This window comes from Brachyhypopomus gauderio, chromosome 14, assembly GCF_052324685.1.
Source record: "Brachyhypopomus gauderio isolate BG-103 chromosome 14, BGAUD_0.2, whole genome shotgun sequence".
Taxonomy (NCBI): domain Eukaryota; kingdom Metazoa; phylum Chordata; class Actinopteri; order Gymnotiformes; family Hypopomidae; genus Brachyhypopomus; species Brachyhypopomus gauderio.
Window position 1 is genome coordinate 9,094,818 of NC_135224.1, and position 14,668 is coordinate 9,109,485.

General features: G+C 40.7%; 2 protein-coding genes, 1 long non-coding RNA gene and 5 other non-coding genes across 8 annotated transcripts; 7 read left to right on the forward strand and 1 right to left on the reverse strand.

Moving 5' to 3' along the window:
• The first annotated feature begins 918 nt into the window (after positions 1–918).
• Positions 919–4,181, forward strand: LOC143475344 (uncharacterized). Its single transcript, XR_013121002.1, has 13 exons — positions 919–1,034; positions 1,224–1,260; positions 1,452–1,500; positions 1,737–1,771; positions 1,975–2,025; positions 2,281–2,331; positions 2,504–2,602; positions 2,772–2,821; positions 3,006–3,042; positions 3,300–3,352; positions 3,678–3,728; positions 3,902–3,927; positions 4,101–4,181. It is a non-coding gene; the product is annotated as an uncharacterized LOC143475344 (long non-coding RNA).
• LOC143475813 (small nucleolar RNA SNORD29) lies at positions 2,639–2,704 on the forward strand. Its single transcript, XR_013121126.1, has one exon. It is a non-coding gene; the product is annotated as a small nucleolar RNA SNORD29 (small nucleolar RNA).
• Positions 2,861–2,930, forward strand: LOC143475814 (small nucleolar RNA SNORD30). Its single transcript, XR_013121127.1, has one exon. It is a non-coding gene; the product is annotated as a small nucleolar RNA SNORD30 (small nucleolar RNA).
• On the forward strand, positions 3,108–3,232 carry LOC143475819 (small nucleolar RNA SNORD22). The gene has a single exon (XR_013121131.1). It is a non-coding gene; the product is annotated as a small nucleolar RNA SNORD22 (small nucleolar RNA).
• LOC143475817 (small nucleolar RNA SNORD31) lies at positions 3,766–3,835 on the forward strand. The gene has a single exon (XR_013121129.1). It is a non-coding gene; the product is annotated as a small nucleolar RNA SNORD31 (small nucleolar RNA).
• Positions 3,963–4,032, forward strand: LOC143475815 (small nucleolar RNA SNORD31). The gene has a single exon (XR_013121128.1). It is a non-coding gene; the product is annotated as a small nucleolar RNA SNORD31 (small nucleolar RNA).
• Positions 4,182–5,564: 1,383 nt separating the features above from the next.
• On the reverse strand, positions 5,565–8,015 carry arl2 (ADP-ribosylation factor-like 2). The gene is made up of 6 exons (XM_076972641.1): positions 7,762–8,015; positions 7,429–7,539; positions 6,751–6,913; positions 6,532–6,612; positions 5,975–6,123; positions 5,565–5,814 (listed from the first exon to the last, which is right to left on the reverse strand). Exons 1-5 carry the CDS (start codon positions 7,824–7,826, stop codon positions 5,989–5,991), a joined length of 555 nt encoding a protein of 184 aa, XP_076828756.1. The 5' UTR covers positions 7,827–8,015; the 3' UTR covers positions 5,565–5,814; positions 5,975–5,988.
• Positions 8,016–12,153: 4,138 nt separating this feature from the next.
• On the forward strand, positions 12,154–14,297 carry batf2 (basic leucine zipper ATF-like transcription factor 2). Its single transcript, XM_076972642.1, has 3 exons — positions 12,154–12,497; positions 12,731–12,838; positions 13,577–14,297. The coding sequence occupies exons 1-3, from the start codon at positions 12,417–12,419 to the stop codon at positions 13,889–13,891; spliced, it is 504 nt and encodes a 167-aa protein (XP_076828757.1). The 5' UTR covers positions 12,154–12,416; the 3' UTR covers positions 13,892–14,297.
• Positions 14,298–14,668: the final 371 nt, after the last annotated feature.

Consider the following 14,668-nt stretch of genomic DNA (forward strand, 5'->3'; position numbering starts at 1 on the left):
GGAAACCCAAACTAAAGCTTAACCCTCCACCCCAAAAAAAACATGCACAAACTGCATTATTCCACATGGTTCAACCTTCAACCTATCATAATCGTAAAATTTGTGCCATCTGGTGGTGAAATACTAAAACTAACGCAAATGGGTTGCAAACGTTGCTAGTGACAATTCACTATAGTCACAATAAAAAAAACCCGACGAAATTTTACATTACTTTAATGTGTACAATTATACAATTACACTGTTTTGTTTTTACTTCGCTACTGTGTTAATAACATATAGTAGGCAAAATTTACGCTCCTCTTAAAATTGTCACGACTTTTATTTTGGCGTGTTAAAAAAGAAGGTGGAGTTTCGAGCCGCGCTCCATAAAACACCGTGACTCCTTCCGTTCGGCCACTTTGTTGCGGGATACAGAATGGTGAGTAACGTTTTAAAAGTCAGGTTGCATATATATATATATATATATATATAACACATTTAAATGATTTATGTTGTTATTTTTGATACGTTTATATCTTGTGCAGTCTTGTCTACGATTGCTACTGCTTTAAAGCGGAATGAATGAATATCTGATTGTAAGCCTTGCAGGGAGCGTACTTGATTTAAGTTCGCCCATTTTGTCTACCCTTTTCAAATCCAAAACCATCTAGGTCTTGGGGTTGCTCCTTTGTTGTGTATTGTGTTTAGTATTCGTGTTAATAAGTTAATATGTACTTGCAGTGGCTTATTTGCTGTTTTATTGCTGGAAAAGTGACGCATTAGCTAGCTTGCGAAGTTGGCCCATCTTGAAGAGTCTTGCCAACCTTTCCCAATTACTGATCTCTCAATGATGATAACTTTCACAGACCTGTTCTGAAATGCTGTGATTGTAATGATCTTATCTGAGAAGAGACCTTTTTAAAATGGGCGCTTTTTCTCAACTCCACGCGTGATGCATGCTGCACGTGCTGCAGTGGCGCGTGCACGTGCTGCAGTCGACTAATGCTCCTCTCCATGTTTGTAGTTGCACAGACCAGGAGCTGCGGGTGTTCAAGGTAAGGTTTAACTTGACCTCACGTGTGATTTTAAACTTTTGCTTTTTATTTAACGTACTACTATGAAGATTTTTGAACTCTCTCTTTCTGAATTCTTTTGAAGAATCAAGTTCTTTCTGAGTAGTTTAATGGTTTAATAGTTTAGATTGATTCCCCGCATTGTATGACACTTCAAAATGCTCTCTGCAGACTCTCTGGTCTTCTGGACCGACTGGGCCTCTTCATGGTAAGCTCCTTTATTCTGGTGTTCTTTCTCTTCTCTGGGTATTTAATGATGAACTCAATGACAAGCATATGTCTGATGACCAGTGATGCTTACCTTTTTAAAAATCTGAACCCTTCACGTGTGGCCCGCTATGATGTGAGAATGTTGTCCCCGGCTCCGTCATTCACGCTTCACCCTTCCATTGTTTGCAGGATGACTGAATTTCTGCTGCCAGGCCAACATTGAGCTTGTCATGTCTGAGTAAGTGTCTGTGTTTGTAAGGGATTAAGTGTCTTGCATTAAAGCTGTTCTTGGTTTAATGTGTTGGGAATGTAGTGTGGTGTGATGAACAGGGTTTATCCCAATGTTTCTGGTTATCCCAATATTTTTATGTTTAAATGACATTTTATGCACCAAGTCTGATCAGACAAATCTGATCTTTATCATGAATTTGCCTCCTGCTTCTACTTTAACTTCTTTTTCCATTGCATATCCAGTTGCCCCAGGCGTCGTGTCATCAAGATTTTAGGTGGTACGTGTTTGTTTAATTTTTTGGTGTTCGTAAGTGGGGTCTGAAAGGATGACCGGGTTTATACCCGTTTTAATTTCTGGACGACATTAGTCTCATGGCATTGAAGTCACCAAAGCACTGATCAGACCTTTCATAAGAAGACTTGAGTTGAACTGATTGTGGTGGGTCCCATCTGAATTGTGCTTTGTATGTCTGCTCCTCAGGGTGTGGCTAAGGTGAAGCCTTGGCGTGCAGGAGACTGCTTCTAACCAGTGGTAAGGTCCTTGGCCTTTTTGGTCTGTGCTGGAGACATGATCTCACTAGGATTTTAGGTGGTATAGGTTTAATTTTTTGATGTTCATAGGTGGGTCTGAAAGGATGACCGGGTTTATACCCGTTGTAATTTCTGGACGACATTAGTCTCATGGCATTGCACCAAAGCACTGATCAGACCTTTTTATAAGACGACTTGAGTTGAACTGATTGTGGTGGGTCCCATCTGAATTGTGCTTTGTATGTCTGCTCCTCAGGGTGTGGCTAAGGTGAAGCCTTGGCGTGCAGGAGACTGCTTCTAACCAGTGGTAAGGTCCTTGGACTTTTTGGTCTGTGCCAGAGATGATCTCACTGATGAATGTTCTTAGCTCAGTTTGAACCAAGGTGAAAAACGATGAAACATCTGAGAGATTACGGTATACTCCTCCCAATTTTCCACCATGTGGTCATGGACAACAGTTTCCTTTTTTCTTCCATTAGATCTGTTCCAGTACCTTTGCTGCTTGTGGAACTGGGACTTCTGGTGAAAACGTTTTCCACGGGTCATGCCTCGACTGTTCTCTGCAGAATGCTGTCCAGGTAAAGATCAACCCGTCTTTATTTTTATTGCTCTGGTCTCGTTGATGAAGATCCTAAGCTCACTTTGAACCCTTGTGAAAAGTTTATGAACACCTGAGAGACAACACTTGGGCACTGTGTGTGCCTGTGAGACCCACCAGGAACCTAATTTCTTCCTTTTTATCTGCAGGGCTGCATTTACAAGAACAGGAATGCAGTACGGTCTGCCCTGAATTCCAGGTATTTCTGACCACCTATGACCTGTTTCAGCTTTCTGCATCTTATGATGATTTTTTTTGGAATCTCGTTCGTCTGAACATCTGTTGAGAATTTCTTTTTTCTGATGATGCAGTTACATTACCTTGCAATTACATCAACATTTAACATGTTCATAAAAATTAATTGCCGTTTAACTTTATTTAAGGTGGACCTCCTGCGTTGTAAAGTGCTGGGATAAACGGGTGAGAACCTAAACATTTGAACTAATACAGAATGCTTGTTGGCAATCTCCAAACTACTTGCTGGGCCTTGGTGATGAAACTTGCACATGTCTTACGCCTTGTCAACACTAGAACCTGAAAAGGTGAACCCACTGGTGGTGTCAGGGCAACAAGGGGAGAGCTTGTTGGGGTTACCAACAGTCTGACTGGACCAGCTATGACTACCTAGAGTGGTATTAAATTGCATTGCAATGCCTAATTTCCTTTTTCCTTTTTAGCTGGTGTTGGATGGTGGCTTGCCTTTTAGACCAAGGGATGGCATGGGTATCAGGTAGGTGCAGCCAGTGTTAACTGGGACATTCATTAAACTGATAAGAAATTATGCTGTTGGATACCGCCCCAGTCTGAGTTTGAGCTGACTGATTGGTACTGCTCTGATTTGCCTGCAGTTGTACAGTTAAGACCTTGTCCTTCTCCTTAACTTTGTGGGTAGCCTGACAGGGTTATAGTGATTGACAAAATGGCAGGTTATACAAAATGGTGGATGTATTGATCCCTAACCAGAGTATGTGGTACCTTCACTGCTGCTGAGGCTTATGGGTAATTATGGTGGGGTCCTCATCCCCTTTATACTAATGTCTTTTTCCGCCCTTCAGTGAGTTCCTTGAGGCTGGTCCAACTATAACTGAAGCTGACCTGAATACAAGGTTAGAATTGTTTTATTTTTGTTCAAAATGTTCGATAGGTTCAAATGATGTTTTGTTACCGCCCCAGTCTGATGTGTAATGACTGACTGGTACCTCTCTGATCTAATCCACTGATAAGTACTCTAGTCATGCTTATGGGAGTCCTCCTAAATTCTTCCCCATTTTCATTTCAGGTTTCCTGTCACGAGCACAGATAAGGGTGAGCTATTCACCTTTGTTCACCATTATGCTGCAATAACAAATGATGAATTGTGATACCGCCCCAGGCTGATAATTATGACTGACCGGTACCGCTCTGACTGGATGGTATCACTCATGGGTGTGCAGTTATTTTTCTACCACCTTGTAACCTTGCTCTGACTTTTGTTCTAGGTTGGAGTCCATGGATGTCTGGGGGTTTGCTGTCTCAACCATTTGCCTTGCAATTGACATTTAATAAACTTTTAAACTGTTGGTTGGTGATCTTTTTTGTATATTCATGGGGATATAGGAATGGACAATTGTGGTTTACAGCATGTTGGTATTAAGTGAAGAGGATTCTTAAATGTATGTACATTAATGTGTGTACATTAAAATGCAACTTTAAGGGTCAGTGTAAGTTTTTTGTTCAATGAACTATTTATTGTAGAAACCTGGAACTATTGTATACAAAATGTTTCCTTTAAAAAGAATCTGTACACTTGTTTAAATACTGCAAAATTAGAGAAACCTAAATCATGGATTTCAGTAGCCTACAATTAAGTTTAAATTGTTTATCTGATCAACTGTTGTAAGCGTTTGTTTTACTGCTAAGCTGGAATATAACCAGACACTGCAGAAAGGATTTATTTCTGACATAATCCTCACAATAGCGATTTCTATTTTAAGGCTTTCACACAATCTGGTTTTAACATTAAAAACAAGCACGTCAGAATCTGAAAATGAACGCATGTAAATTAATGGCGTCTTTCCCATCCAGTGAAAGCAAGGGCCTTAAGGTAGGATTATACTTTCACTAATGACCGTAGCGCGCAACTCCACGAACCTCCGCGAACGGCGGAAGCCTGGCGAATTTTAATGTTGCTTTGTTTCAGGTTTGAAAAGTGCTGCAATTTAGGCTAAAGTACTTAAAAATGCTTGAAATTGTTTCACAACAAATAGCTGTCTGACTGAACAGTTCTCTTGTATTACGTTAACAAATACGAGCCTCTTGTAATTCCAGGACGAAACATGAGAGAACGTGAAGACGTTAAGATCGGGCGTTTTGAAAATAAAACGCCATTAAATGTGATAAAAAGCGAATTATTTCGGACCATTTCGAGTGTATATAAAACGTGCTGGGAAATATTGAAATGGCCCTTTAAGGTGACGTACAAGTGCTTTAATTCCACCTTGTATATGTGTATGAGCCCAGCAAACGTAACTCATGTTCATTGCGCTGAGGCGCGGCGCGCGCGAAGTTACAAGTGCACGACCTCGCGAATCGACAGCGGGCGTAGCAACCACGATTACGTCATTTTCGCCGCTGATTTTAGTTTAGCCTTTTTTTTTTGTTAAAAAAATTAAGTCTGGTGCACTGCTGAGTAGCTGAACCGGAGCGAAGTTGCGCATACGCGGGTGAGTTTCTCCGCTGTCTTGCCTTTTAGCGGTAATAAGCAAACGCACACGGTATAATAACCGTGCATTTTAATACCGTGAAACCGGTTACGGATGCAACCCTATTTAACGCATACCTTTTCACTATGCTGAAGTGTTCACATTATATGGTATGAAATTATAATTGACATCTTAAATAACTAGATGTGAACTATGTGCACCTACACCCTTGAGCTATATAAATAAAATGCATACATGGCATTGGTTTTAACTTTTTATTTTGCTTAGTTGGAACAGGAAGCAAAATGGTTACTGAATTAAATTTGACTTAAATTTGTAAAACTACTGGACCAACTGAAACCATACAAATTGCAAGTGAAAACTTCCTTGGTACACCGGCATTTGGTTTCTCAACTGAGGAACTGGAATATAGAGAACTAGCACAAGTAGATGATCTCCTATCCGTCAGTTGTGCAGTCAATGATGTCTTCATTTAAACAGCCAGACATTTCTGAAAAGGTAAAAAAAAAAAAAGTCCAATTGAAATGGACAATCGGTATTTAAATGCTTTACAATGCTGTCCTTAAGTTATAGCCACCTAGGTTATAGCACCAGACAGTGACATTGAGTTATAACAGGGAAGCAAACACCACTGACAAGACTTGTACAACCTCAGGCCATTCCCTCAGTCTGCTGTGAAGATCCGAGCTGCTATGTCATCCAGGAGCCAGTCGACGCCTGTCAGGAGGTTCTCACCAGTCACAGCGCTGCAGCCCACAATGCACCAGTGATGCGTCTTAATCTCATCCAGAGACAGTGCCTGTCAGCCACACAATGGAAGAGAGACTGGGTCCTGGCCCTTCCTTTAAATGAAGGGCCGTGTCCAGAGAAACATGTATAGCTTTGCAGATAACTGCTGTGTTTGCTAGTCTTTTGAGTCCTGAAGGGTAATAGCACTACATTTTTCTTACAAAAACAAATAACCTTCATAACTGGCAAATACATAAAAGGCTGTACTGCAGAAGTAAGAGCAGCCAAACATGCAGTGCTGAGAGTCTAAGGGACAGAAGACGAAGAGCACTGGGCGTGGCTTGAAGAACCCGTGAAGGTCCTGCAGAATAGTGCTCTCTCTTGTAATAGACACAAGCCATATCTTACTCACGGCATTGAGTAGTGCTCTAGAACTAGAAATGCCCATTTCTGGTGTATATAAAGAAAAGACAGAAACCTCTCTGATGCCGTCCTTTGACAACGCACCAGGCAGATCTTGTTTGTTGGCGAACACTAGAAGAGTGGCTCCCGCAAGTCTCTGACCATTGAGAAAAACAGAGAAGTCACTTTTTCACATTTTAAAACTACACTACTCAAAGTGAATGTATCATTGTTGCTTTGAACACGTGTTATTGAGGATATATTGAAAATACTTGAATGCTGCTGCCACACTCACCTCCTCCAGTAAAAGTGCACCAAGTTCTCTTTTGCAGTCTTCCAGTCTGAGTCTGTCTGCACTGTCCACCACCCAAACCAGTCCATCTGTGCTCTCAAAATAATTCCTCCAGTACGACCGCAAGGACTTCTGACCCCCCACATCCCAGATGTTTAACTTGAACCTTTTTGTAAAAAGAAAGATGAACATGGTAAATATATCAGTTAGGACATATAGCACACATCAAAAGAACACATTCTTTATTGAGAAATGTATTGCTAGGACAGAAACTGCCACATTATTTATTTTGCCAAGTAATTGCCAAATCTTTCCCTTTTTAACCTTCAATCTGGTCACGAAACAAACAATAATGCCTTGCTTGAATATGTACACACCTCTTAGTGGAGACATATTAGGTTTGATTAGAGTAGCAAGTCTGCTTGAACAAGGCTGACAACAATGATGTAAACAGGTAATATGATATTACTTTCAATACACGCAATGGACAGCCAGAGCAAATATTTAACTACAGTTTCATTTCATTTTAATTACTTCACGAGGTCAGCTAACAGATTTAGTGACTTCAGTTACACATACAACTAGTGAGTTGCATATTTTGGACATTAGGTAGAATACATGGCCTTAGCCTTATAAATATCCTATTAACCATGGCAACGGTCGCTAGGCGCCGCTTCTTACCCTCTATGCTCCAGTGTCTTTATGTTAAATCCTAACGTGGGAGAAATTGTGCTGACATCTTCGCCGTTAAATTTCTTCAAAATGGTGGTTTTTCCAGCATTATCCAGCCCACTAAACGCATGGTTAAGGGACACGAGATAACCAAAACCCCACATAACGTTACAGTCAGCTAGCCTAGATAACATCAACTAGCTAGCGTTAGCTAAATTAAATATCTACATCGTTACAAGGAAAAATATACTGCATGTGATGCATACAAAACTGACAATTTGGCTTAAAAAATGTGCATTTTTCTGAATGAAACACAACACTACATCGTCATATGAAGGATACAGCATCAGCAGACGCATCTCCCTCTCCTTATGTTTCAGTTTCTTTAGTATCGTGAGTAAACCCATTGCGAATGTTCCTCCCAGAACTCAGTCATTGCTCATAACTAGTTAATAAAAACGCTGGAGCTCCTTATGTTTTAATCACACAGCGTTTGCTTGCGTAGATGGACAACCAGTATCTTTTGTTAGCTTAACTATCGCCTCCCTCACGCTGTCAGGTTTCAGCAAACCAGGAAGTGCTACTGTGGTCTGGTCCAACATGCGGAGATGTCATTGGCTACACGGACCAATGACACAAAATGCTTGAAGAAGATGATTGGATGTCTGTCCTATGTCGTTGTTGGCCGCCTCCCGCAAACGGGCGTGTCTGTGGTGTGGTTGTACTGCATCAGTTACCGGCAGAAAACATTATACATTGTAAAACAGGATGTTTAGCACCATAGGGCATGGTCGTGCATCATTAGACACCGCGTAGGTGTCTAATACTAGCTGTTAGAAACACACACATTCACTATACACTATATTGTTCACCCATCCAAATGATATGAATCAGGTGTTCCAGTCTCCTCAATGGCCACAGGTGTATAAATTAAGCACCTAGACATGTAGGCTGTTTTTACAAACCTCTGTGAAAGAATGGGTCGCTCTCAGGAGCTAAGTGAATTCTAGCGTGATCGGATGCCACGCGGTGCAACAAATCCAGTCGTGAAATTTTCTCGCTCCTAAATATTCCACAGTCAACTGTCAGCTGTATTTATAAGAAAATGCAAGTGTTTGAGAATGACATCAACTCATCCATGAAGTGGTAAGCCACGTAATCCGACAGAGCAGTGGGGTCAGTTGATGCGCATAGGGCGAAGAGGTCGCCAACTTTCTGCAGTCACTACAGACGTGCAAACTTCACGTGGATGCAGATTAGCTCAAGAACAGTGCGCCTGGAATGGGTTTCTATGGTGGAGCAGCTGCATCCAAGCCATACATCACCAAGTGCAATGCAAAGTGTCGGATGCAGTGGACTCTAGAGAAGTGCACGCCGCCACTGGACTCTAGAGAAGTGGATGCGCATTGGGGCAACGCGAGTGACGAATCGCACTTCTCCATCTGGCAATCTGATGGACGAGTCTGTTTTTTGCGGTTGCGGTTTCGGACAGAGGTCTTTCATCAGCTGGGCAAGTAAAGTGGTTCACTTTAAGTGTTAAACTTTGTGTACTTTACTACAATTTTTAATACCTTACCTAAGTATACTGCAGCTACTTATCTCGAATCTCTCCTTCAGATTATATATATATATATATATATATATATATATATATATATATATATATATATATATATATATATATACACACACACCAACGGAGCAGCAGCCTGGTTTGCATGACTGGCAATATGTCAGATGGGTCTTCAGTTGGGGATGGACTCCGTCAGGTCTGACTTTTGTCACAAATTCTGTTCATAACTTTTATGGATAGAGTTTAAATACAGAACTCCGTCAGGTCTGACTTTTGTCACAAATTCTGTTCATAACTTTTATGGATAGAGTTTAAATACAGAATTCTGACCATAATCTACTTTTCATATACTGTGGTTTAATCCACACACTGAATTCTAACATTTTGCAATTCATGGCCCGTGCGAAAAACAAGAAGTGGGCTGTGCCCAAGAAGACATTGGTACTAACAGACAAATGTCTACCAAAAGTTCCTCCTATACACTTGAACTACAATAAAAATAGTCAATTAATGACATGAACATTTTTTGTCATTCAACACTAACTGCTCAACCTAATAAAGATGGTCAGGATACTCCAGCCCAATGTTACAGTGCTGTTGTAAGTGTTGACCTCTCTACATATAACTACAATCATTTCAAGGTTAATCTATCCTGAGAAGAATTTTCTATAGTTTTAAACTTTATAACAAGTAACATTGTTTTTGAAACAGCTGATGAAGGTTGTCCTTTACAAGAAGAACTTTACATGAAGGATGCAATGACATGAAGTTATGAAGATTCATTTTTCTTCAGTGGTGTAGGCAACCGGAGGGCATTTAGCACTATTGTTGACCTAGAAGACGAGATGCACTACGTACTGGAGGATTTACATGGATTTATGTTATAGTCCTATACATACACATTCTTATTTGCTCTACAATGCCGCATGCAAATGTACAAAATGAATGACAATCATGTGAATATTTTCTGACTGCAGATTTTCTATGAACGTCGTAGATGATGCCTTTGTGTTTATCTGTTAGAGAAAGGATGAGTTGACCTAAAAACAATGTACTGTTAAGACAATAAGAATTCCCTCGATGCTCACTTATCATCCTACAAAATAACAGTCACTAATATCCCTTTTTAAGAAACCTTCACTAGTTTGCTGCAGGTGAGACAAAACGTCTTGTTTGTCAGGACTGAGATGAGTGACCTCACCAGCTCATTTAGCCTGCAATCGCTCTAGGTGCCGTACATGGATTTATTTACATTTATTTACTGTCCCATATCTTTCAAGAGATGTAATCAACTGTACATTGAAGAAGCTGAGGTTTGCTGAATTTTCTTGAACACCTTTTTGTCATACCCTGTGACAAGACATTTTAATACAAATGGACACTACATGACACACGTTTGTATTGCCAGTTTTTGCTATAAACTCTTGGTATATTTTAACCCCATTAAATGAATGTTAGAAATGATTGATCTACCATTTTTAACATGGGTTGATTTCACCTCCCTGAACTCCACAAGCACTTAATTTGCACCTCTAATGAAGGTTCTCTGTCAGAAATATATTGTCTTTCTGGAAACTGTGTATCACATTGATGATTGGTTTGTTTCTATATACTAAGCATCAATATGATCCAGGGACTGACTGCAATGTATTGTAGGAAAATGTATAGTCAAAATTACAGTGCAGTACAAAGGGTTTAATTTTTGCAACATTACAGACTGGCCTCAGACGCCTGCAGATATAGTCCATGCAAATGGTTTTATTTATACAAGTGTAACCTCTAACATATAGACAACAAACTCAGGTCAGTGGCAGGAAGGGTTGAAGACAGAACTTAAGGTTTAGGCAATGAACCAGAACCAGAGAGCAAACTAACCAAAAAGGGAGTCTACAGAATTGGTCGCCACAAAGACAAACCGAAACCGCCCTCAATATGTAAGGCTAGACCATGGCAATACGTAACACAACGTTAGCGTTACAAACAGGTTAAAACAGACTCATAATAGACAGGTGACAGTGATTAATAAACAGCAGCCGCGGAGCTGTTAAGTGTGCAGCAATTGGTGGAACCATCTGGAGTGACAGCAGAGCTGGGGGGGTAGTAGGTTGGGGATATGGAGTCAGGGCCAGGGGGCATGGCAGTCTGACGGTGTGGTGCAATTTTCTGTTGTTCCTCCTCTTGCTTTAAAGGTGTCAGCCTCAATCACGACTGGAATAAGTACAGCCATCCTTCCATATTTTCTATTTCTTCTTTCAGTATATGCTATGTTTTCAACTTTTCATATTCCTGGTTTTGGATGTTTCCACCACATTGTACTGTCTCATCTATTATCACTGCAGTTCTCTGCAATTATCATTGTCTTGTCCTATAGAAGATCGTATCCTGGAAACTGGAGTTTGATTTGGGCCTCACAAAGGCAAACGTCCTATAATTCATCTACATTTTAAACATGAAGCCGTGTGTGCGCGTGTTTTACAAGTATTAAAACAAACTTGAACAAAGAGAGCCAGCACGCACACACTTCAGGGGGGAGTCGAGTCCCTTCGGAAAAAGTATCCCGGAATGCCACGCCCACAGGAAAAAGATGTGTGACCATATATGGTCTTAGTAAAATCACTCGGAGTTTACTCGTGGCAATGGCCAAAATCATAATGCATTGTAATGCTTTTTAGAAACAGGTCTCTTTTGTAATAGTTATAGTATATTTTTAATACTCTTCACTTTCTTTTACCCATTACCGGTTTTCACTCGAACTGCGTTTTCACTAAGAGGTTTAGCAGGACAACTTTTTCAGAACCACGTGTCTCCCAGGAACTTATTTATTTTGGGATTTGGAATTTCAAAAGAAATGTGCTTTAGTAAAATAGACCCCCATAATGTTTACCAATACTTGCTTTGAAACTGAAGGTACAATTATGAAATTATGATAACACTTCACTGGTGCCTTTGATAAACGAGTCTATTAAATAGAAGAAACGTGTGTGTGTGTGTAGCAGTAGACTGTGTCATAGGATGTGTGGGTGTTTGGGTCACCGCTTGAAACCGGGAAATAAGTATACGGGAAAGCCTCCTGGCGCAGCCTTGTACGTCTTCTCCGGCTCCGCGAACACGGCCGTTTAGAATAATCTGAAACTGAAAGTGTTCTCCACACGCCTCTACATTTCGTCATGCTTTATAAAGCGCTCGGTCGCAAACGTCGCTGTCTGTCCGCAGTGCTGTCAGACGTTCATATCATGACGAGCCGCATGCACAACATTATCCTCCTCAAGTAAATAGCGTGCCTAATCGTTGTTTAGATAAAGATATTTTCTTATGTTCCATTTTTAATAAGGCGGAGGACGTATTTCATTAGGACAAGTAAAATGCACACTTTGTGCTGACAAGTTGGATTCAAATCCAAAGACGGCCAAAAAGCTGCATAGAGATGCCGGCTGTGCTCATGGAAAATTTGGAAATGGGAATAACTTATCTCTCTGGAAGTGAATCTCAAAGTCCACCAAACTGGGTAATATACATTTTTATAAGCATTCACGCATTCATTCAAAAGCCGTGTTGGCCGAAATGTCATTTGAATTTGCAAAGATAGTATTCTGTATATGTGGTATTCTTCTTCCTCTTTTGAACGTTTTTGTATTTTTTCTTAACTTTGCATTTTATTAACTTATTTGTAAAACGTCAGAATGATACATCCAGTGCAGAAGTGTGTATTCACCCGCTTGCTGTGGTGCCTGTGTTCAGGACAAAGATCAGACAGGCGCGAGAGTTTGTCAGCGCCGACAGAGGAACAGAGATGCAGCGCGCAAGAGTCGCAAAAAGCAGACGGAGAGGGCCGATCAGCTCCACGAGGTCTGTATGTTGATTCCCAGAAGGTCACTTAATGGCAAAGCTGTCTATGTGGGTATATATGAGCTCAGTAACACATTATGCTATGGTGCTGATATTCAGTAGTGTAGACTCATTTACAAGTACAAATATCTGTGTGTCAGATGTGGGTGGGTGTATGGGTGTGCGGGTGTGTATGTGGGTGTATGGGTGTGTGGGTGGGAGGGGGGGTTTGTGTATGATAAAATGTGCCTGTCCAGGCAGGCATTTCTTGGAAACGCACTCCTTAAAAGAACAGTGAACAGGGTTAACAAGAGTTCATATTCCACACATCACGTGTGTCCTAATGTATCTTCCTTATCTACTGATGAATTGGTATTTTTAAAGCCTTCTGAGGTGCTTTGTGTTCAGAACGTCCACCACATACATGCATGTTAAATATTTAATGCCTCTTTACTCATACATTTTATTATCTTGTCTATTTCTTTTACTAATAGAAAGGTGGACAACAGGAACTCAGTTATATACTTCTCCAATCATTCACTTTCACTTTCTGTTTGGATCTGGTACCAATCCTGGACTTTCCCCCCTTTTTGTTCTCCACACTGTGTCTAATTAGCGGTGGAACAGGAGGGGCAGGGGGTGTCTTAATACAGATAATAAGGTAGTGACTGCAAATGCAAATCTTTTGCAGCAGTCTGCTGTATGTAACCATGTGTGAGAACTGTGTGTGAGTAAAAATGTACTTCCTTTTCCACACAGGAACTTCAGGCTCTGGAACAGTCCAATGCCGCTTATGTGAAAGAGATCGCTGAACTGAAGAAAGAATTGCAGCATTACACTACTGTCTTACAGGATCATGAACCACAATGCACTCTGGTGTGTTGGGCTACACCGTCAGTACCCAACACAGCATCCATGCCAAGCAATTCTACCTCAGAATTGCCCCAGATCATCCCAAGCATTGGTCCAGAACCGTCATTTATGCCAGTATCTACACAGGACCAAATATCGCAATTCAGTCTCTGTGATTTTCTGGACAGAGATGAATGGCACTTGGACTTCATTGACATTTAAGATTCTTGTTATTTTAAAAAAGGAGACAGATACTGGAGAGCAAACTAAGATGTCACAGAAACGTGACGTTTCATGGTTCTGTTCCAATATGGCAGTGTTGCTTTTGCCAGTTGCTTTTGCCCCAGTGGATGGCGAGGCCCACCTGCTTTGTCTTACTATGAAAAAAGTAGCTACTTGGCTAACATTTCCACACACAAATACTGACTATTTCTAGTGGTGTTGGTTTCAAACTAACTGCTTTTTTAGATATCTAAAATTTGTGAAAAATGTGACATCTTGGTACCTTCGTTGTACCACTACTGAATGTTGTTTGACTAAACCAGTTGCTGCTGATTTGTAAAAGATTAATGAGAAATTTATATTTTATATACTGTATATTTACTTCAAACCAACAGTAATAATATGATTACGTACTTTTATATGAAATGCATATATGTGTATCTGTAATATTCTGTTTTATCTTTGGGCTACATTTAGCAAAGTGTACGATATATTTGCTTTGCTGATGAATATAATCGGTGTGAGACGATTAGCCAGGATTCTCGCGCACTAACAACAATACCCGACCAACATTAGTCTACATCTCCCCATATCCGAACCTGGATTTGATTAATAATCACTTCGGCCTGAGACAATAATCTCCGTGTAAGGGAGCCACGCTGGAACAATGGTTGTGTGCGCATGCAGCCCAATGACAGTCCCAAAATACCGCGGATAACGAGTGTGTGAGCCAGGGAGGGAGGGAGAGACGGAGGAGAGGGAGGAGAGGGTCTGTAG

What these genes read in the sequence shown, in the direction of transcription:
- arl2 (XM_076972641.1), bottom strand. Translation starts at nt 7,826, where the DNA reads ATGGGTTTACTCACGATACTAAAGAAACTGAAACATAAGGAGAGGGAG. An exon ending in AAGACACTGGAGCATAGAGG is followed by an intron (nt 6,914 to 7,428) that starts GTAAGAAGCGGC and finishes TTTTACAAAAAG; the next exon opens with GTTCAAGTTAAACATCTGGG. An exon ending in CAAAGGACGGCATCAGAGAG is followed by an intron (nt 6,124 to 6,531) that starts GTTTCTGTCTTT and finishes TGTGGCTGACAG; the next exon opens with GCACTGTCTCTGGATGAGAT.
- batf2 (XM_076972642.1), top strand. Translation starts at nt 12,417, where the DNA reads ATGCCGGCTGTGCTCATGGAAAATTTGGAAATGGGAATAACTTATCTC. An exon ending in CTCAAAGTCCACCAAACTGG is followed by an intron (nt 12,498 to 12,730) that starts GTAATATACATT and finishes GCCTGTGTTCAG; the next exon opens with GACAAAGATCAGACAGGCGC. An exon ending in GGGCCGATCAGCTCCACGAG is followed by an intron (nt 12,839 to 13,576) that starts GTCTGTATGTTG and finishes TTTTCCACACAG; the next exon opens with GAACTTCAGGCTCTGGAACA.